General features: G+C 40.3%; 1 protein-coding gene across 1 annotated transcript in view; it reads left to right on the top strand.

Moving 5' to 3' along the window:
- Window positions 1-22181, top strand: part of LOC132816082 (raftlin-like) — a 109035-nt gene that overhangs the window by 68317 nt on the left and 18537 nt on the right. The window contains exons 5-7 of the mRNA XM_060825512.1: window positions 2156-2813; window positions 16406-16609; window positions 20201-20307. Coding sequence (XP_060681495.1) covers window positions 2156-2813; window positions 16406-16609; window positions 20201-20307 — 969 coding nt within the window. The remainder of the gene's footprint in view (window positions 1-2155; window positions 2814-16405; window positions 16610-20200; window positions 20308-22181) is intronic.

The raw sequence follows: 22181 nt of genomic DNA, 5'->3' as shown, positions 1-22181 counted from the left end.
TATAAGGAAGTGAAAAAACTTTGTGTGTTTAAAAATTGTTCCACCTTTGATATTGGATTGCATTGAAAAAAACATGACTAGAAACAGGTGACAGAGGGATGGCTGCGCACTTTTTACCCTGTGAATTATTTAAGATCAATCAATTGGGGTAGGGTTCAGAATAGGGAGCTAACCCACTTCTGTTAGGACTGAATGTCAACTGTTGGTGGGGAAGAGAACCTCAATTTATTTGTACAAAACTAATTTTGTCTGTAGTTAGCATTTAATGGAAACCTACAGATTACATTAAAAAAATTCTAGCTTTAAGCAGTTTTAACAAGGTTTCCACTGGAAAAGCACTTAGGTTTAATGACTTAAAGAAGCAGCTGACACCAGCTCCTCTGAACTGCGAGGCATGTTGTCATAGGAACATGAATTGCAAAAGGTTAGTATCAAGTACAGCAAGTAATGAGGAAAGCTAATAAACTGGTATTTATTGTAAGGGGAATTGAATACAAAAGAAAAGAAGTTATGCAGAGCTTTGGTGGGACCATGTCTGTAGTGCAATGCACAGTATTGGTCATTTCCTTTAATGAGGATGTGCCAGTGTTGGACTGGGTGGACAAAGTTAAAATCACTCAACACCAGTTAAAGTCTAACAGGTTTATTTGAAGTACTAGCTTTTGGTGCACTGCTCCTTCATCAGCTACCTGATGAAGAAGCACCGCTCTGAAAGCTAGTACTTCCAACTAAACCTGTTGGACTATAACCTGGTATGTTACTTAAGGAAGAGTGTAAATGTGTTGGAAGCAGTTCAGAGAACATTTCCAAAGTAATATCTGGAATAGATAGGTTTTCTTGTTGGGAAAAGTTGTACAGGCTAGTTTTCCATCTGCTGGTGTTTAGAATAGTTAAGGTGATTTGAATGAAATAAATTTGAATGAAATGAAAGACTGTGGGGTCTTGACAGTGGAGAGGATGGGGAAAAATAAATGTTCTGATTTAAAACAATTTCGTAAAAAGATTTTACAAATTCTAATTTGTTGCCTGCAATAGTTTTGGATAAATAATGCCTTGGTCTCCCATAAAGTTATACAATAATCAATTGCATACATAATTACATGATTATTACTCAAACACTCATAAATGTTGGTATTTACCATTGGAAAATATACCAGCATTGTTCTCATTAGTTGTTGTCTAATATATGCAATAAATATCTAGCTAATAGATGGTTAAACAACCTAAGCTTTTATTAAAAATTGGGCTGACTCATAGGGTAATTGGAAATTTAGCTAAGTTAATGATAACATACTTTATATCCATAATGATAATTTGTGAAAAATAAACTCAGATTGAAGGAGTACATGGAATGCCTGACATGGTACTGAGACAAGTAAACCCGGAAACATTACATTTCAAACCCTAGCATCTGTGTTCATCAAACAGCAACGACGCCCAATAAATGGTTTAAAATTTCTGATCCTAATCATTATGCAGTTCATAGTTCATGGATATCCCTGGGTATTTGTATAGAAAACAGGCTCAAACTTGGCAGTGGTTCCTAATAGACGAATACTTTGCCCAGTAAATAGATCTATATGTTTATCATGGTCGCTGGGCTGAGCTGCTGATGATTTGTCAATGCTTGGTGAACCACAGTTCACACGAGCTAATTGGGTGCATGAAGTCAACCAAACAGCTAGTTGGTGCTGTCTTGAACCCTGAGCCATTATGAGACTCTGGCCTTGTCAGCAAGTCACTATTGGAAAGGGCCTCCCCTGACTTTGTTTCCTAAATCAACTTGCTCAGGGACGTTCTTACTTCTAGACTAGATGGGATTTGAACATGGGCCCCCACTGTGCCACAAGAGCCTTCCTCCCATGATGCTTATTTTTCTTTTATTACCCAGAAGTGCAACTGAGTAACTTTCCCATCATCAAAATCACCATGACTTCTTTACCATTTTTGTCCTTTTAACCACCATCAGTATTTATGCCCGTGGCCAATTTTTTATTTACAAACAAATTAGAAGCCCATTGTGGGCCCTCCCCTCAGTTTTAATTGTTGTTCAGGCAAGGAAACCCAATTCCCTTGTCTTCAGAGGAAGAAAAATGATAAGGGAGAAAAGAAGCATGAAATTAGTGAAGTAATTATTTTCTGATTATCAATTCAGGTACAAGAGGGATCGAGAAAAGGTTTACGGTTTGTTGGACTTGTGCCACACCAAAACCCTCCTGCTGATCCAGCAGAAAATCATGAAGGAAACTTAGCCGTTAACAGTCCTTTATGTCAAAACAACTCAAAGAAAGGAGGAAAGAATGTTTGTCAAAACACACCAAACAATACCACTCAAGAGAAACTCGCACAAAATCAGGAAACAGAAGCTACAGAAGGGAAGACGAAACAAAATATAAATCAAGGGGACACTTTTCAGGATGAAGGACAAAGTGCTCCAGATCAAGCAAAAAGTGATGAACAAATCAATGGGCAAGCCATGGCAGAATTAACAAGTCAGGAATGTCAAAATGGTGCTGGCCAAATAATAAACAAGGACACAGCTGATTGTGAATCAGAAAGCAAAGTTGCTGGTAAACCAGAAGCTCCATTGCAAGCAGAAACGTTTGACAGTGACATGGCAGAAGGTGAGAGTGAGAGCCAGGCTGGACAGGAGCAGTCTCCCATAGCAACCAACAAGTGCGATGAGGTAAAGCACAGAACAGAAAACTATGAAGCAACTGAAGCAACAATTGTGTCCGAAGAAACTGACACCAAACAGCAAGAACACCGGAGACTGGCAAAACCTGAGGAGACTGAAAGGAAGAATGATGTGGGTGAGTTGCTATGACTGCGTTCTTGATTGAGCTATTTTGGGCTATTTATCTGATGTAACATTTATAATATTTATGTTATAATATTTATTATGTATATCAGTCAAAATATTTCATAATTCTAAACATTTAAGGATAATTTGTACTTTAAATTCTTATCATGTGTGTCGAAATGATATTGCATATCAAAGGCGCAGATTAATTTTGTTTACGAATGTTCCAAATAAACATTTGGGACGGAATTTGAAAGGAATCTGAATGATTGGGGCTGTGGCGAGATTCATGTTAGAATTGTGTGCAAAGTGCGGTGAGACTTAACCCAATGTTGGGTTTAACATTTGTGTTTTTGCTGAGTGGTGTGACAAATTTATTGTAGGCAAAATCATGTTGCCAATGAGGGAGAGTTACTACTTGTTAAATGCCTCATCAATGACACACCTTGTCTCAGTAATATTCAGCATCCTAGCCTACCAAACATGCTGCATCATGAGACATCCCGGATTCTCAACATGATAGTCAGAAGGCGCAGGACTTCCTGATGTGAGGCCCTTCAAAGGAAAAGAACTTCACACACAGACCCATGCATTGTACAGAACATCGACCTGTGGGGTCGCTGACCCCTATCCAACCTAATACATTGGTCACCTGTTTGCTGTGCACCTCCCTGCTTTCAGGGACATACCTGGGCTGTTTTCCACATTGCTGCCAGTGTTGTAACTGCTCCAGAACAGCTTGGCTAGTAGTGTGGCAAGGTCTGGAGCACAATTATTACTATTACCAGAATGTTGTCAGGGCCCATAGCCATTGTAATATCCAGTACCTCCAACTGTTTCTTGATATCATGTGGAGTGAATCGAATTGGCTGAAGACTGGTATCTATAATGCTGGGGACCACCGGAGGAGACAAGTTGAATCATTCATTTAGCAATTCAGGCTGAAGATTGCTGTGATCAGCCTGGTCTTTTGAACTGTTGTGTTGGACTCTTGAGGATGGCGATATTTGGGGAGCCTCCTCCTCCAGTGAGTTGTTTAATTGTCTACTACCATTCACGACTGGATATGGTAGGATTACACTGCTAGATGTGATGTATTGTGTATGAAATAATTTAACTGCCTATAACCTGCTGCTTATGCAGTTTAGCATGCAAGTATTGTTGCTTTGCCATCCTCATTTTCAGGCATGCCTTGTGTTGCTCCTGGCACTCTTCATTGAACTAGGTTTGACCACCTGGCTTACTGTTAGTGGTAGGATAGGGAAAATGCCAGGCCATGAGGTTACAGATTGTGCTGGAGTACAATTCTGCTGCTGTTGATGGTCGACAACATCACTTCAATTTCTGGTCTTGAGTTGTTGTGTCTGATTTGAAGTGTGTCCATTTAGCACGGTGATAGTGCCACACAACTCAGTCAAGGGTATTCTGAATGTGAAGGCAGGATTTATATCCACAAGGACTGATCGGTGTCATTCTTACCAATACTTTCATGGACAGATGCATCTACAGTCGACAGATTGGTAAGGGTGAGGTCAAGTATGTTTTTCCCTCTTTCTGGTTCTGTCACCATCTCCCACAGACCCGGTCCAGCAGCAATAGCCTTTAGGACCTGTGCGCCATGCTGTTCATCAGGTTACTGTCAGAGAATCACAGTGACACCTTCCCTATCTCTCTTCCCTCATCCACGTGCATAAGGATGCTGGTCATTCAGTGAACATCTGCTGTAAGGTGGGTTTTCCTGTGAGAAGCACATGAAGAGGCCAGAATTGGATAAGAGGGACAAATGCAGAGAGAAATCTCATTAGGTCTATTGACAAAAAAAAAACCCTCAACAACTTGACATCACTTGCATTGAGCCAGAAAACATTGAATCAGCCTTTGTCTCAGAATACTTGCATTGCACAGATTTGAAATTGCTGATGGGTCATTCTGGTGCTGGGAGTGTAAAGGGGGAGGACTCCCCTGTGCTAACGTATCTTGTCCCACATTCTGGGCACAGGCTCATTTTCATATTTAGACTGAGAAACCTTTACTTTTGGAGATGGAACAGAGGGTCGAAAGAACCTTGAAGAAGGTCAAGTACCATGTTCACCTGATGGAGCTGTGACAAGGCCCTAAATGGTGCAAAACCATGATTGAAGAGTTTCCAACATTTCGTGAAAGTTGGGTTGCATTTTTTGATACTCAGTCTGATCTGCGTTGGTTACCTTTGGGTCACTGAAATGATTTGATTTCTGGGGAATTCCCTGCATAATGCTCAGTGCCCACATCTATGCCATCTGTTCAGCCCAGTTCAGTCACTGTTTACAAGTCAGTTTGGACACTTGTTTAAACCCAAAAGCTTAAAGCAACAAGTGGATGAAGAATTTACACTTCCCTCTGCCACCCCTCAATGAGAATGTTGTATTGGATAGAAAGCAAATTGGTACAGGTTCCACCCCAAATCACTGACACCCTGTGGCTATCTGTTACACTCTCTTCCTACAGCACCCACCTCCCCCACCCCTCCCCCACCTTCTCCCCCACCCCCTCCTTACCAGCAGCTCTGAACTAAGCATAACACAGTTTTGTGTAGGAAGACATACCCCATAGTAGACACTTACTTTCTTTTATCTCATCATATAGTGGACTGTTGTCTTCGTATTTCCTTGAGGTAAACAAATTTTTCAATTGGCCTGATATTCAGGATCATCTCCAAGAACTACATGTTTTCAAGGCTAACATAATCTTATCCTTAATCACAACATTTTTTAGAATGCATTTATATTTCTTTGGCTTTATTACTTATCATTCCCACACTTTTTGACAATGTAGGAAGCCCTCACCTGTTTTAAAAAGACCACTATCACCTCTGTACCGAAGGAAGCACATGCGATGTACCTTAATGATTGCCGCCCAGTGGCTCTGATCTTAATAATCATGAAGTACTTCGAGAGGCTGGTCACAGTCCACATCAACTCCAGTCTCCCAGCTGGCCTAATCCCCTGCAATTTACCTAATGACATAACAGGTCCACACTGGATACCATATTCCTAGCCCTGCACCCATCCCTGGAACATCTGGACAACAAAGACACCTATGTCAGACTCCTGCTCATTAACTGCAGCTCCACCTTCAGCACTATCATCCTCTCCAGACTGATCTCAAAACTCAGAAACCTTGATCTCAGCTCTGCCTTCTGCAACTAGATCCCCAGCTTTCTGAACCCACAGACCACAATCAGTGAAGATAGACAAGTGCACCTCCTGCACAATAACACTCAACACTGGAGACTCCCCAAAGATGCATCCTCCCTGTATACCCATGACGGTGTTGCCAAATTCCAAACGAATACCATCTGTAAATTTGCTGATGACACCACCATGGTAGGATAGATATCTAACAACGATTATTCAGAATACAGAATGGAGATAGAGGGTTTGGAGACGTGGTGCAATGAGAACAACCTGTCTCTCAACGTCAGCAAAACTAATGTTCTGATCATTGATGTCAGAAAGAAAGGAGGAGAACATGCCCCCATTTACATCAACAGAGCTGACGTTGAGAGGGTGGTGAGCATCAAGTTCCCAGGAGTGACGAGAACCGACAACCTGACGTGGATTTCCCACGTAGATACAATGGTCAAGAAGGCACAACAATGCCTCTTCTTCCATTGGGTTGGAGGGGGGGGGAAGGAGGGGGGTGCGGCTCAGGAAATTTGGTGCATCCAGAAGGACACTCACCAACTTCTGCCATGCACCATTGAAAGCATATTGTCCAGGTGCGTAACGGCCTGGTATAACGGCTCTGCCCATGACCATAAGAAACTACAGAAGGTTGTGTGCACAGTCCAGACCATCATGGAAGTCAACCTTCCATCCATAAACTCCATTTACAAGGCACGCTGTCGCGGAAAGGCTCCCAACATCATCAAAGATCCATAGTACCCTAATAATGATCTTCCATCAGGCAAAAGATCCAGAAGCTTGAACACATGCATTAGCAGCTTCCTCCCAGCCATTGTTAGATTAATGAATGGACTCTCTAATTTCAAATTGTGTTGATCTTGCTAATGTTTATCTTGCCTAGTGCACACCCTGTGTGATGTAATATGTATGCCTCTGTGTAAGTCTTTTCTCACCCTATGATCTATATGTCCTTGCCTGTACTGCTTGTAAACAAAGCTTTTCACTGTACTTAGGTACACGTGACAATAAATAAATCAAATCAATTCAAATTAAACTTTTCAGTTCACTTTCTGATAGTACCAACTCAGCCAATCACACCTGGTTATTGTTCAATGTAAACAATTGGACTGTGGCTTTTATTTTCAGAAAGCCTGGCTTCGAATTTTAAAGACTTTCATTGATTGTTTTCCTTCCATCAATGAATTTTTTTAACTGCAAACTGAAATTATAGCTATTGTTCAAAAGGATAATTAGGAAAATGACTGAACAGTAGCAAACAAAAAATAAAATCAGTGACTTGTAGCTATGTGCTACAAAATAATTAAAATGCTACCATTGTATATTCATTGAACATTAAAACTATAATGAACATTTTTCTTTCACAGATATGAGTGTGGCAGACAAGGCCAGCTGCTGTTGCCATCCTTAATCACCTTTGATCTAGAGTGACTTGCTAGAACATTAGTGAATCAAATGGGTTTTACAATAATTGAAAATGATTGTCATGATCATCATTATTAAAAGTATTCTGTAATGACTGATTTTAATAGTGCCTAAGCTATTGTGGGATTTGAATCCACATCCCCAGAACAATTAGTCTAATTCAGTGATATTATCACTACAGCACCAACTCTCCTGCAGATGTGTAAGTTCAAGGTTTAATGGTGAAATTGGATATATTAGGGAACCAGTACAGTAGCTGGTCCAAGCAGCTCCATGGTCATATGAAAGGTATTTAGATGGATTCCTATAATACAGCAGTCTACAAAGTGTTTTAAAGTGTTGGGACCTCCCCTGAATAGCTAATAGCCTGTGTTCTTGCATCAAATGGAGTCAAATATTATTGGTAATGACATGAGTCATATAGTCATAGAGACATAGAGTCATACAGCACGGAAATAGACCCTTCGGTCCAACCACTTCATGCTGACCATAATTCCAAATTGTCCCATCTGCTTGCTCTTGGCTCATATCCCTCCAAACATTTCTTATTCATGTACTTATCCAAATGTCTTTTAAACATTGCAACATTTCGTGCAACCACCACTTTCTCGGGAAATTCGTTCCACACACGAACTTCTCTCTGTGTAAAAGAATTGCCACACGTGTCTTTTTTAAATCGTCCTCCACTCACCTTAAAAGAATATTATTTAGCGTTGAAAGATCTTCAAAGTATGACATTCTATTCTCAACAGACTAATTTTGAAGACAGCAACAAGTCAGCTCTATAATAATGCAAACATAGTGATTGTAATGGGGTCAGCCAGGTGAACCTCATAGCTTATGAGTTCCCTGACTGGGGCTGCTAAACTGTTAGATATAAACAGGAATGTCAGCCATCATGTTCACTCTGACAGCTGGCTCTGAGGAATCTGGATCAGTATTAGGGACTCTCCACATGTAAATAAAGGGTGACTTGGTGACAGGACCAGGCCTCTGTGGAGTTATTTCGGCAAAGTCCTTCAAATGACTCTGGGAGCAACATGGGTGGCTCCTCCTGTTGATCATTGACTGTAACAGAGGCAGCAGAGCTGGTTTGTCCTGGTGATCGGGTGGAATCGGTGGCAGCAAAGGCAATCAATGGAACATGTCCCAGGAGGAGGCTGACTGAAATTCCAGACCAGGGTTAGGCCTAGAGGGATAAGACTTTAAAATGCGGACTTTTTTTCTCTTCTTTTGGGTAAGGTCTTTAAGATCCAGGTGACTTTCTTTCTCTTTTGGCTTTGTTTTTAATTTTTTTTCTCTTTTTAAAAAAATTCTGGTTTTGTATTTTGAATGACATCATAGACTTTGTACACTTTTCACCGTACTCCTGTATTCCTGAACTTGAATACACATGATAATAAAATCGAACTCTAAATCTAACTTTAATTCTAAATGTATCCTCCATCAGCATCCCTCCATGTGTGTAAGAATACTGTCATGCAGTAAATCAAATTTACTGAGGATAAGCTAACTAATCGACTCCACGCTGATAATAAATCCCTATTGACGTAATATTATTGATCCCAGCTGTGTATAAAATGAAGTACCACAAGAACATGTATTTATATAGCATTTTTCATGTAATGAAAGATCCCAAAAACTTCTGACAATGGCAGATACTAAATGAGAAATTGACGGAGTGGGAGGAGCGAGTGATGAAAATTGTAGTCTGGAGTAAAATTTGCCATTAATATACTTTAAAGGTTGGGTGAAAATATAGAAAGATTTTTGGAAGGATTTTAAGACTGAAGGGCAGGTTATAATGATTCTATCAAAACAAATATTTCATTTTGCACTTGGAAAATAAATGCCCAGATTACTATTTGCAATTAGGTACTAGCTATCTTTGAAATCTCAATCACGTCCTGGTGCCTTGAGTCTCTCTCAGTTTCTTGAATACAAACTAAAATAATCAATCTCTTTATTAATGTCAAAATATTTATTTTCACATAGATACAGAATGCTGTATTTATTATTGCCAAAAGAAATTGTAAACACATTTATAAAAAATGTTTACTCATGGGCTATCTAAGTAAGAAGTAGGGGTGGGACCTAAGTCTCTTCAAGCCTGTTCTGCCATTCAGTAAGGTCACTCGTGATTTCCTGCTCAACGCCATTTTATGCAAGACCCCTATGCATTCCAAGAATCTGTCAATCTCAGTCGAGAAAATAGTCGACAACTGAACATCCACAAGTCTTTAGGTAAACAGTAAAAAACTTTTCCTCAATTTGAACATAAATGTCTGACTCCTCCTGTTTTTCCCATCACAGTAGCCCTTAGTTCAGGTGAAATATTCTTTATGAATCTATGACACATAGTGCTCAGAGAAATCTTCCTTGGTATCTTTTGATGCTATAAATATTCCCTTGGAAATATTATTACAATAAATATTGTGTATTAGAGTAAAAATAGTGCAATGTTCCTGGCTGTCAATGCAAAAAAATTTGTTTTTGTTCTAACTTGATGAACAATAAATTTCAAAAGGGACGGTAATAAGGCAGATCCTAATGTGAAACTGTGCATTTGTTAAAGCTGTGAGATTGCCATAAACTACAGCAAACCCTAAACTAGAAAATTGCATTTTTCATGCTTTGTGCACGCTACAATCATGTGGTTTTGATTTATCAGGCATTATTTTACTTATTTTGCAGATGTTTGTACAGACAGGCCATATGTTAGCCATTTCCAGCCCATTAACAAGAAAATTAGTTGGCAAGGACAATCAGATACAATATGCTGCATCTGCAGACTCATAAATTCTAGGGATCAGAATCTGCTTCCAAATCCTGATCTTATATGTTTATTGGTGCCAATAGTATGTGTAATATAAGATATAAATAAATAATGCCTTACCTTTGCAACATGCTTAAGAGTCTATATTCATCTTTACAATATTGTCATTTAGTTTGAAGAAACAAACAATTCCACTTCAAGGTCAGGCTATATACTGTAGTTTTCACTCTATGTATCGCTTAATAGCATTAACATCTGAAAGCTACGACCACAGTAAAATTAAAATATTTCACTGAATATTTTCATTACAAACATCGGAGTATCTCATGGGATGCATATCAATCTGTCTCAGCTCTTAGCAATGCAGACTTCGAGGACTTATACACATAAACTGGACAAATCATCCATGACTGGTGTACTACATTGAGAATTAACAGTCTAAAGATGGGATATAAAACTACACACTGGATTGTTGTGGCACAAGGAAGATTCCCCTTATTTTTACAAATGGTGGGCAGAGCCTAAATATTAAACTCTTGCCATTATGTCCAACAAATCCAATTCTTGTCTGGCATGGAGGAAAGAGATAGAGCATGAGCCACACAGATAGGAAACCCAGATTCATGACTGTTTGAACTTAGTGCCCTGTCAAATAGTCCCAATTTGGGATGTTGCAAGGGCCTTAACCCACAGTGTAGGGTAACAAACTTCTGTAGTGGACATAGATATTCTTGAAGTGAAGCTAAAAAGGTCTATTGAAGTGTTGTCATCAGAAGATTTGTAAATGCCTCACTCCTTAAACATGAAGTGAGCATTAAAAAAGCCCAACAGCTTTGGTAGTCAGACCATTTGGTGTAAATTAGAAAAAAAACCCTTATCATCTGTGCATGCAGTTTCAACAGAGCACCTTATTAAAATTCCTCAAGAGCTGTCATTGTCTTTATAGATGCGAGGATGAATTTCAAAAGCTCCATCTAGTTTAGCCGTTTGAGTTCACACTTCAATTGACAGTTTAAAGTGTCTATTAAAGGATTAGTTGTCTTTGATGTCGGGTGTGAATAGAAGTTTTGTTTTACAAGAGATTAATCATTTAATGAGTGTTGTGAGGGGTAGGGTGAGAACCCTCCCAAACCCTCTTTGGGAGGGTTTAAACTAACTCCGCGGGGGCATGGGAACCAGGACTGTAGCTTTAGGGTACAGGACCTTGAGTGTAGGGAGGTTAGGAATAATGCAGCGATCTCTAAGGAGGGTGACTGTAACCAGAAAGGTGGATTGAAGTGTGTATACTTCAATGCCAGAAGTATAAGGAATAAGGTAGGTGAACTTGCAGCGTGGGTTGGTACCTGGGACTTCGATGTTGTGGCCATTACAGAGACGTGGGTAGAACAGGGACAAGAATGGCTGTTGCACGTTCCAGGGTTCAAATGTTTTAGTAGGATCAGACATGGGGGTAAAAAAGGGGGAGGCGTGGCATTACTTGTCAAAGACAGTATCACAGCAGTGGAATGGACGATGGAAGAGGACTTGCCATCTGAGGTAGTTTGGGCTGAGGTTAGAAATAGGAAAGGTGAGGTCACCCTGTTAGGTGTTTTCTACAGGCCTCCTAATAGTCCTAGAGAAGTAGAGGATAATATTGCGAGGATGATTCAGGAAAAGAGTGAAGGTAGCAGGGTGGTTGTTATGGGGGACTTTAACTTCCCAGATATTGACTGGGAGAGCTATAGCTCGAGTTCATTAGATGGGTCGGTGTTTGTACAATGTGTGCAGGAGGGTTTCCTGACACAATATGTCGACAGGCCAACAAGAGGGGAGGCTATATTGGATTTGGTTCTAGGTAATGAACCAGGCCAGGTGTTGGACTTGGAGGTAGGTGAGCACTTCGGGGACAGTGACCACAACTCGGTGACTTTTACTTTAGTGATGGAGAGGGATAATCGTGTGCCGCAGGGCAAGAGCTATAGCTGGGGGCAGGGAAATTATGATGCAGTGAGGCATGACTTAGGATGTGTGGATTGGAAAAACAGGCTTCAAGAGAAGAACACTAATGAGATGTGGGGAGTGTTCAAGGAGCAGCTACTGCGTGTCCTCGATAGGTATGTACCAGTCAGGCATGGTGTAAAGGGCCTTGTGAGGCAGCCGTGGTTTAGTAAGGAATTGGAGTCCCTTGTGAAAGGGAAGAAGGCGGCATATGTAAAGATGAGGCGTGAAGGTTCAGTAGGGGCGATTGAGAGTTATAAGGTAGCCAGGAAGGAGCTAAAGAGGGAGTTAAGAAAAGCGAGAAGGGGACATGAAAAGTCTTTAGCTGGTAGGATTAGGGAAAACCCAAAGGCTTTCTATAGGTATGTCAAGAATAAAAGGATGACTAGGGTAGGTATCGGTCCAGTCAAGGATAGTAGTGGGAAGTTGTGTGTGGAGGCGGAGGAGATTGGAGAGACATTAAATCAGTACTTTTCATCAGTATTCACTCAGGAACAGGACACTGTTGCTGATGTGAATATGGAATCACAAATAATTAGAATGGATGCCCTGGAAATATGCAGGGAAGAGGTTTTGGGAATATTGGAAAGGATGAATATAGATAAGTCTCCTGGGCCTGATGGCATTTACCCCAGGATCCTATGGGAAGCTAGGGAGGAGATAGCAGAGCCATTGGCCTGGATTTTTATGTCATCGTTGTCAACAGGAATAGTACCAGAGGACTGGAGGATAGCGAATGTGGTCCCATTGTTCAAGAAAGGGAGTAGGGATAGCCCTAGCAACTATAGGCCAGTGAGTCTGACTTCAGTGGTGGGCAAAGTCTTGGAGAGAATGGTAAGGGATAAGATTTATGAACATCTGGGTAGGAATAACGTGATCAGGGATAGCCAGCATGGTTTTGTGAAGGGCAGGTCGTGCCTCACAAACCTTATTGAGTTCTTTGAGAAGGTGACCAAGGAAGTGGATGAGGGTAAAGCAGTAGATGTTGTGTATATGGATTTTAGTAAGGCGTTCGATAAGGTTCCCCATGGTAGGCTAATGCTAAAACTTCGGAGGTATGGCATTGAGGATACATTAGAGGTTTGGATTAGGAATTGGCTGGCTGGAAGGAGACAGAGGGTAGTAGTTGATGGATTATGTTCATCTTGGAGCGCAGTTACTAGCGGTGTACCACAAGGATCTGTTTTGGGACCATTGCTTTTTGTTATCTTTATAAATGATCTAGAGGAAGGACTTGAAAGCTGGGTAAGCAAGTTTGCGGATGACACAAAAGTCGGTGGAGTTGTGGATAGTGAGGAAGGAAGTGGTAGGTTACAGCGGGATATAGATAAGTTGCAGAGCTGGGCGGAAATGTGGCAAATGGAATTCAATGTAGCTAAGTGCGAAGTCGTTCACTTTGGTAGGAATAACAAGATGATGGATTACTGGGCTAATGGTAGGCTACTTGGTAGTGTGGATGAGCAGAGGGATCTTGGTGTCCATGTACACAGATCTCTGAAAGTTGCCACCCAGGTAAATAGTGCTGTGAGGAAGGCATATGGTGTACTGGGCTTTATTGGCAGAGGAATTGAGTTCCGGAGTCCTGAGGTCATGTTGCAGTTGTATAAGACTCTGGTGCGGCCTCATCTGGAGTATTGTGTGCAGTTCTGGTCGCCATACTATAGGAAGGATGTGGAAGCTTTAGAACGAGTGCAGAGGAGGTTTACCAGGATGTTGCCTGGAATGGTAGGAAAATCTTATGAGGAAAGGCTGAGGCACTTGGGGCTGTTCTCATTGGAGAAGAGAAGGTTTAGGGGAGATCTGATAGAAGTGTATAAGATGATTAGGGGTTTAGATAGGGTAGATACTAAGAACCTTTTACCGCTAATGGAGTCAGGTGTTACTAGGGGACATAGCTTTAAATTAAGGGGTGGTAGGTATAGGACAGATGTTAGGGGTAGATTCTTCACACAGCGGGTTGTGAGTTCATGGAATGCCCTGCCCGTATCAGTGGTGAACTCTCCTTCTTTATGGTCATTTAAGCGGGCATTGGATAGGCATTTGGAAGTTATTGGGCTAGTATAGGTTAGGTAGGATTCGGTCGGCGCAACATCGAGGGCCGAAGGGCCTGTACTGCGCTGTATCCTTCTATGTTCTATGTTCTATGTTCTATGTTCTAAGTGTCTGGGATTCAAGGCTTCAGCAGTGTTAGGGGAAAGTGGCAGTCCTAAGCTAGGAGTTAAGCAGTTGATGGATGTGGGGAAACTTAGATTTAAAAAACTGATGACTGGTACATTTAAAAACAGCTACACTTCTTGAATTGAATGTGGATCTCAAGAGATAAATCTTTTGTTGTAACATGAAAGGGGCTAACATCACCAAGTAGTGTTGCCACAATGCTTACTCCTGTGTCCATTACTAATAGGCTGCATCCAGGATGGCAGAGCCTGAAGATGGCAGCTGTGTTAGAAAGTGTAATGGCAGTTTAAAGCTGGGTCAGCAATGTGTTTTCCCACTTTATCACAGACTGTAAAATGTAGGCCAATGAGTTGAATGGAAATGGCTCACCTACATGGTCTTAACCGTGGGTAAAGTTAAGTACATTGCAAACGAGTGTGATAACAGTGTTTAAGTTACTGGGCTAGTGACACTATGACCTGTGGCCTGTTCTATTAATCCGTAGGATGTAAATTGAAATCCTGCAATGACATTATGACAACCTGAGAATTTTAATTTCATTTAAAAATTTCATTAATTTCATTGATTCCCTTTGGAAATGGGACTAGAGGCAGAATGGCCTATCTTGGACAATGGCATATCTGAGTTGTCAGCAAGTTCACAGTTGTAGGTGGGCAACGTTGGTAGTTGCTCCAACCCACAGAATCACAAAAGTGCAGAAGGAGGCATATCAGCCCAATATCCCTGCATCAGCTCTTCAAATGAGCATCATTATCTCGCACCAATCTCCTTCTTTGGCCCCAAATCCGTGCATACTATTCAACTGAATGTGGCACAACCACACTTCAATGCAGTACATTTCATACCCTAACTACTCGCTATGTGAAAAACTCTTTTGTTCTCACCTTTGCTTCTTTTGTATATCACTTTAAATCTACACCTTCATGTTGTTCATATCTCACACTCAGTATAGCCATTGAGTCAGTGCTGTGCCTGAAGACAGTTCAATTGATGGGTTGCCCCTCCACAATGATGATTTGGCAACTGTGACATTTTAAAATGAAAATTTTTGCCCTCATGTTAAGCCTCCAGTTCATTTTCCAGTTCGGGAGTCTGCCTACAATCCATAATTAGGCTATAAACATGTTGCTAGCTGCTATTTGTACAAAAGTCACGTTGAATATCTAATGTCTGACATGGGGTAGGGACTTGGAAGTTCATCCAAGTTCAGGGCCCAGATCTCAAAACAAAAATCCAGCACAATCTGGATAAATAATTATAACAACTGGAATCGCTGTATCCTTGGTCTCTGATACTAGTCACAAAGCATCGCGGTTAACTCTTAACTACATTCTGATGTAGTTGAAATTGAACAGGAAACATACAAGAAGTTAAATTTAAAAACTCCTGCTGAGTTTAGAGTGTTAACATTTAACTTGATATAAATCAAGCCACAGTATTGAAAATGTTCATTGGAGGTTTCCTTAGTGGTGTTATGTTAGGAAAATTAGTATTTACAAGTATAAGCAGGATTTTCACAGAATTTCTGCCAACCTGCAACAACAGAAAGGGAGAAGCATAAGGAAATATCCCCAAGTAGAAATTTTATCAATTTGGGAGCTTTATACACTATGTACCAAATGGTTGTAATAACATTAACTAAGGAGGTGTTGTTTCAGTGTAATGCCTTTGAAATATAACAGCTGCATATATCAGAAACACTAGTTTGGAAGTAAACATTAAGATGCAACTTTCAGTACGTCTGGGCTTTTAGCAGTCTCAAAATAAAACCAGCAAAATCACCTTTGGTGGTCTGAGAACAGCTTCTATTGGAGCACTAGATCTTTAAGAATAATTCTTGGTTGAATAGAAATACTACAATAGTTTCTTGTTGTACTTTAAGAATCTTGGAGTAGTCCCTGTAGATGCTGATTTTCATTTGTTTCTCCTCCAATAGAAAACAATGGCTTATTCTTCAAATTAGTTACACACATCTAAGCATGAATAATACAAATGCAGGATGTTTTAAAATGCTATTTCAGATGTCTTGCAATTTATATAACTAGTTTTGTTTATTTCCAGAAAATGAAGTGTTCCTCCTTTTCAATAAACAACAAGAAAACCAGAAATCGTATAAGTATTACACAGTCACAATTCCACTGAAGATCTGTAAGAAGGGACAGGATATTAACAGTATAGAAGCAAATTGGCTAGAGCATATGACCCAACATTTCACAAAGGGAGCCTTGTTGGTGGATGCTTTGATTTGTCTGGGAACATCGACCGGTAAAGGATCTATTTTCTTTTCATATGAAAACTGTATTTAGCAATGTTTATAATACTTAATAAGGGACCTGGAAATTTTATACTTTGATTTATTGTGGAATATATATGGAATGTTATTACTGGTGCAAATTCTGAGTGGAATATACTTAACAAAAATGTTCTAATTTTCAATTGCTCTCTTATTAGGAAGCTTTGTACACTCGGACCCAAACGGGTATAATTGCATAAGCTAACAAGGCATATCAAATGGAAAATTAAAATAATAAAACATTAAATTAATTTTTAAAGTAAAATTAGAAGTGACTTTTACACTCCACAATAAATTAAAGAGCAATACTATTTCTGTGCTAGACCTAGTTTATTTTATTTATCCGTTTACTACTATATAGATTCGGTTCTGCATTAGTTAACATTCATGTTAGATTGAACACCACCATTCTCTTAATGACACCCAGAGTCTGAGAGTGGAGACATTGTATCCATAAATGTATGACTTAAAAGCAGGAGTTACTAAATTAACCAGAAGAAGATGGGTTCTGGAGAGGGAAGCAAAAGTACATGGCAGCATTATAGGGCAGATATATAGGTTATGGTATCCAAAGAAGAAAGGATGAGTGTAGAGACATAAAAAGAAATACAGTGAATAAGATTCAAGGGGGTAAAAAAACAAAATTAATGGCTTTTATTTAAATGTATGTAGTAATTAATATAAAATAAATGAATTAACAGCACAAATAGAGGTAAACAAGTATAATTATATAACCATTACAAGGGCATGGTTACAATGACCTCCTAGCTGGGAACTAAATATTCAGTGATATGAAAATGTTTTGAAAAAATAGGGCAGAATAAAAGGGTGGTTGAATAGCGCAATGGAATAAGTGCAATAGCAAGAAATGATCTTGGATTGGAAAATATGGAATCCATATGGTAGCAGTCAGAAATAACAAAGGAAAGAAGACACTGGTGGAAGTATTTAACAAACCACCTTAACAGTACAGTGTCGATAGATACAGGAGATGATTGAGAGCATGTAAAAAAGGCATTGCATTAATCGTGGGTGACTTTAATTTTCATTAAATTGGATAAATCAAATTGACAGAGATACCTTTCGGAAGAACTTATTAAATGTATTTGGAGACATTTCTGAGAACAAAATGTTGTGAATACAATCAGGAATCTAGCCATGTGTATCAATATGAGGATATCAAAGGAAGTAGCTCCAGAAATAATGAATGCATTGGCAGTAATCTTCCAGGAACCCCAAAAATCTGGAAGAATTGCAGAGTGGCCCTTATTTCAAGGGGGTTGGAGTGTAAGAGTAGGGAAGGCTTACTGTACAAGATGCTGTTGAGATCACATCTGATAGACTGTGAACAGTTTTGGTCCCCTTCCTTAAAGAAAGATGTTATTTAATTGGAGGCAGTTAGTGAAGGTTCATTTGTATGATTCCCAATTTAGAGGGATTGTCTTATGAGCAAAGGTTAAACAGGTTGGATTCTATTCATTGGAATTTAGAAGACTGAGAGGTGATCTCATTGAAGCATGCAGAGCAGCCTCGATTATCCGAATGAGATGGGCAGGCAGTATTTCGTTCAGATAATTGATTATTTGGATAAATAATTCATTCCTGTCCTCTGGGACTGTTATTTTTCTGAAGTTTCCTTTTTTCTCGCTCTGCCTGCCTTGCTCCCTCTCTCTGTCTCAGGGTTTGTTTCTGAGCAGACACACACTTGTGTAAGGGACCTGCAGCATTACTGAAGCCCATCTCCCTGCAAACCCCGCGCCCCCCCCCCCCACCGACCGCCATCAGTTGAATGGGATTGACACAGCGAGCACTTGCTAAGTCCACTTTCCGTTCAGAAGACTAGGCAGCAGTACACCGGGCTTCCGCCCCCACCCCAAACCCCGCCTCCGTCCACCCCCTGTCCACCTCCTGTCTGCTTCCGCATCCCTGTTCACCCCCCCACCCCCCATCCCCATCCAACTTCTGCACTCCCGTCCACCCCCAACCTGTTTGCCCTGGTCCCTGTCACCCCCATCCATCCCTGGCCCCCTTCCCCCAGGACAGCTGGACTGGAAATCAAGACTGTTGCTGCCTTTGGGGGGGGTAAATCTCAAAATAACACACACACACACACACACACACACACACACACACACACACACACACACCTCTGCCCTGAACAGGACAATATTGGAGAGATTATCTGGGGAAGGGGGGTTTTATGGTACACCCCTGTGTAGAATCCAGGGAAAGTGAAGAGAGAGAGGGTGGGAGGTCAGTCATTTGGAGACGGTGCCTAGGCTCTCATCAATGTCCAGGACTGTTCTCAGCAGCATTTCAGTAAACTGAGTTTATTTTTAATCATTGTAAACAAAAGGTGTGATTGGCGTTGGAAACGCCTCTTTGGAGGCAAACCACGGAAGGTTCACTTGGTTGATCCTAGGCATGGAAAGATTTTATTTTGAGGAGATGTTGAGTAGGTTGGGCCTGTACTAATTAGAGTTTAGAAGAATGAGAGGTGACCTTATTGAAGCATACAAGGTTCTTATGGGACTGACAAGAGGGTATAATCTCAACCATTCCCCACAGTGTGGTAGAGGCAGGGTCCTTGAGTCTGTTTAAGGCAAAGATAGGCTCTTGATTAATAAGAAAGTTGGAAGATATTGAAGGCAATGAGGGAAGTATAGTTGAGTCCACAAACAGATCAACAGTGATCTTCTTGAATGGCGGAGCAAGTCTTGGGGGTTGAATGGCCTACTCCCACTCCTAATTTGTATATTTATGTTCGTAAAGAATTCTGTGCCTAATTCCATTTTCCTTATCCTTTTCTTATCCTGTTAATCTATCTTACTTTACTCTCTTGCTTCAATTACAATTCTGAAATATTCCTAAATCAAAGGGAATATAAAAGCAACATGTGCAACCATTAACCAATTGTAAAAGATAATAATGATTTTCTGTGCATCAAATTCCAAGAAGCAGAATGCCAGCAGATTATTTTGGACCATCATGATTGCTGTGATAAAAGCACCTGTTATTTTAATTCAGTGCAACGCCTTGTCCAGATATGTTCATGTTTTTCTGTCCCATGGGATTTCTATTTACCTTTTTACTTTGTTTACCTTCATTGTTTTCTCTTTCCATTCTCATGTATCAACCAAAAAAACTCAATTTACTATATTTGCTGCACATGATGTGTTTTCTTCTGCACTGGGGAGCCCAGCTACAGGCTGGGCGACTACTTTTGGAAAACTATTATTCAGTCCATAAGCATGACCTTGAGCTTCCTGTAGCCTGCCGCTTCAATACACTTTCACTCTATTTGTCCTTGACTGACATCAGTCTAACAATGAAGTTCACTGCACGGTTAAGGAACAACATGTTATCTTTTGGCCGGGCACTTTACAGCCTCATTTTTTGTTTTGTGCATTTTGCCGGTTTAGTCTTTTCACTTATTTTCTTAATCCCCAAACTGGTTTATATTTCTGGCTCCAGTGGTATCAGGTACATTGATAAATTTTGCATTTCTTTATTAGTATTATGAAAGTTGACTAACCAAACAGAAATATCTCGTGTTTGAACAGATTCTCTACCAAAATCAGTGGATGGACTCTTTATATTTGAAGGAGTTTCTGAGGACAAGTGTGAAAGCTATGATGCAATTGTTGTCGAGCAGTGGACAGTAATTAATGTAAGTGTCAATGCAAGGGATATATAGGTCCCTGCATTTCAATCATTCGTGCCCTTTCTGTAGAAAATGCTATGTGCAAGTTACCTGCTAATCTTTGGTGATAAGCAAAATATATTTTTGACAAATGAAAATACTTGTAAACATAATTTATGATAGATTACCACAACTGCATAGAATAGTCATAACACAGCGGCACAGTGGTTAGCACTGCTGCCTCACAGTGCCAGAGACCTGGGTTCAATTCCTGCCTCAGGCAATTGTCTGTGTGGAGTTTGCACATTCTCCCAGTGTTTGCATGGGTTTCCTCTGGGTGCTCCAGTTTCCTCACACAGTCCAAAAATGTGCAATTTAGGTGAACTGGCCACGCTAAATTGCCCGCAGTGTTAGGTGAAGGGGTAAATGTAGGGGAATGGGTCTGGGTGGCTTACTCTTCGGAGGGTCGGTGTGGACTTGTTGGGCCGAAGGGCCTGTTTCCACACTGTAAGTAATCTAATCTAATCTCAAACACAGAAGAAATCATTCAGCTAATCGAGTTCATGCAGGTTGTAAGAGTAATTCAGGCTAGTTCCACTCCCTTGTCCTTTTCCTGCAGATGTTTCTTTCTCAGGGGTTTATTCAATTGCTTTTTGAATGTCACGATTAAATCTATTTCCATCACCTTTTCTGACAGAGCATTCTAGATCTTAACCACAGTCCTCATTTATTTTAAAAAATACTTTCCCTCAGGACATCTTTGGTTTTTTATGAATACTATCAAATTGGTACGCTGATTCTTGACTTTTACACCAATGGGAACAATTTCTACTCTTTCTAACCTCCTCATGATCTTGAACACCTCTGTCAACCTTCTCTTTTCTCATGAGAACAATCCCAGTTTCTCCAGGTATTTGATGTTCCTCATTCCTTGGATAACTCTTCATAAATCTTTTCAGCACCATTACGTCCTTCTAAAGCAAGGGTCTAAAATTGAACACAATCTCTAGCTGAGACTAAACCAGTGTTTTAGGGTCATCATAGTTTCTTGCTTTTGTACTCTATGCCTCAATTTAGAAAGTCAATAATCTCTCATTTTAACAATTTTTTTCAACCTGCCCCGCCACCTCCAAATGGTTTTTATACATGAGCCCTCAAGTCTCTGTTTCTGCATTCACTTGAGAATTATACATTTCAAGTATTTGTTGCTGCTCCTCGTCCCTCTGACCAAAATAGTCAGTTCACAGTTTTCTGTGTTAACTTTCACCTGCCATCTGTCTGACCATTCCACTGACCTGTCCATGTTTTCTTGGAGTCTATTATTATCCTATTCAGAGTTTACAATACTTCTGAGTTTTATGTGACTATCAATTTTGAAATTGTATCTGTACACTCAAGACCAAGTCATTAATACAGTGAATAAAAGCAGTGGTCCTGATATTGAATCTTTGGGAACTCCACTGAAAACCATTTTGCTGTCGAGAACACAACTGTCACTACTTCTGCTTCCTCTCTCTTGATCTAACTTGTGTTCTGCTGCCATAGTCTGTTCCATTCTCTGGCCTTGACCTGTTGATATGCCAGGACATTCAATACAGTTATCACATTCCTTGATGTGCTATTTTCTTCTTGGTCTCTTGTTCTTTGGTTGGCTTCTCTCTTTATCCTCCCTCTTAGTTTCTGTATTTATGTTTTCTTTTTTGTTTACCTCTGGAACACACCCCCCTGCCACTGAGTCTGAATCTTCTGTCTCACACTCATTTAAAAAGTGTTATAAAGTACTCACATTCTCGTTCTCACAGAGTGGGCCTTGAATAGTATATTTTAGGAGTTGGAAATTGCTGGCCATGTCAACCAGGGCTGCCAGTATGGAGGTCTGCAGTTCCTTGAGAAACCTAGCA

Source organism: Hemiscyllium ocellatum, chromosome 5 (assembly GCF_020745735.1).
Source record: "Hemiscyllium ocellatum isolate sHemOce1 chromosome 5, sHemOce1.pat.X.cur, whole genome shotgun sequence".
NCBI lineage: Eukaryota > Metazoa > Chordata > Chondrichthyes > Orectolobiformes > Hemiscylliidae > Hemiscyllium > Hemiscyllium ocellatum.
Note: the sequence above shows the minus strand (reverse complement) of the source record. Positions and strands in the feature narration are given on the sequence as shown.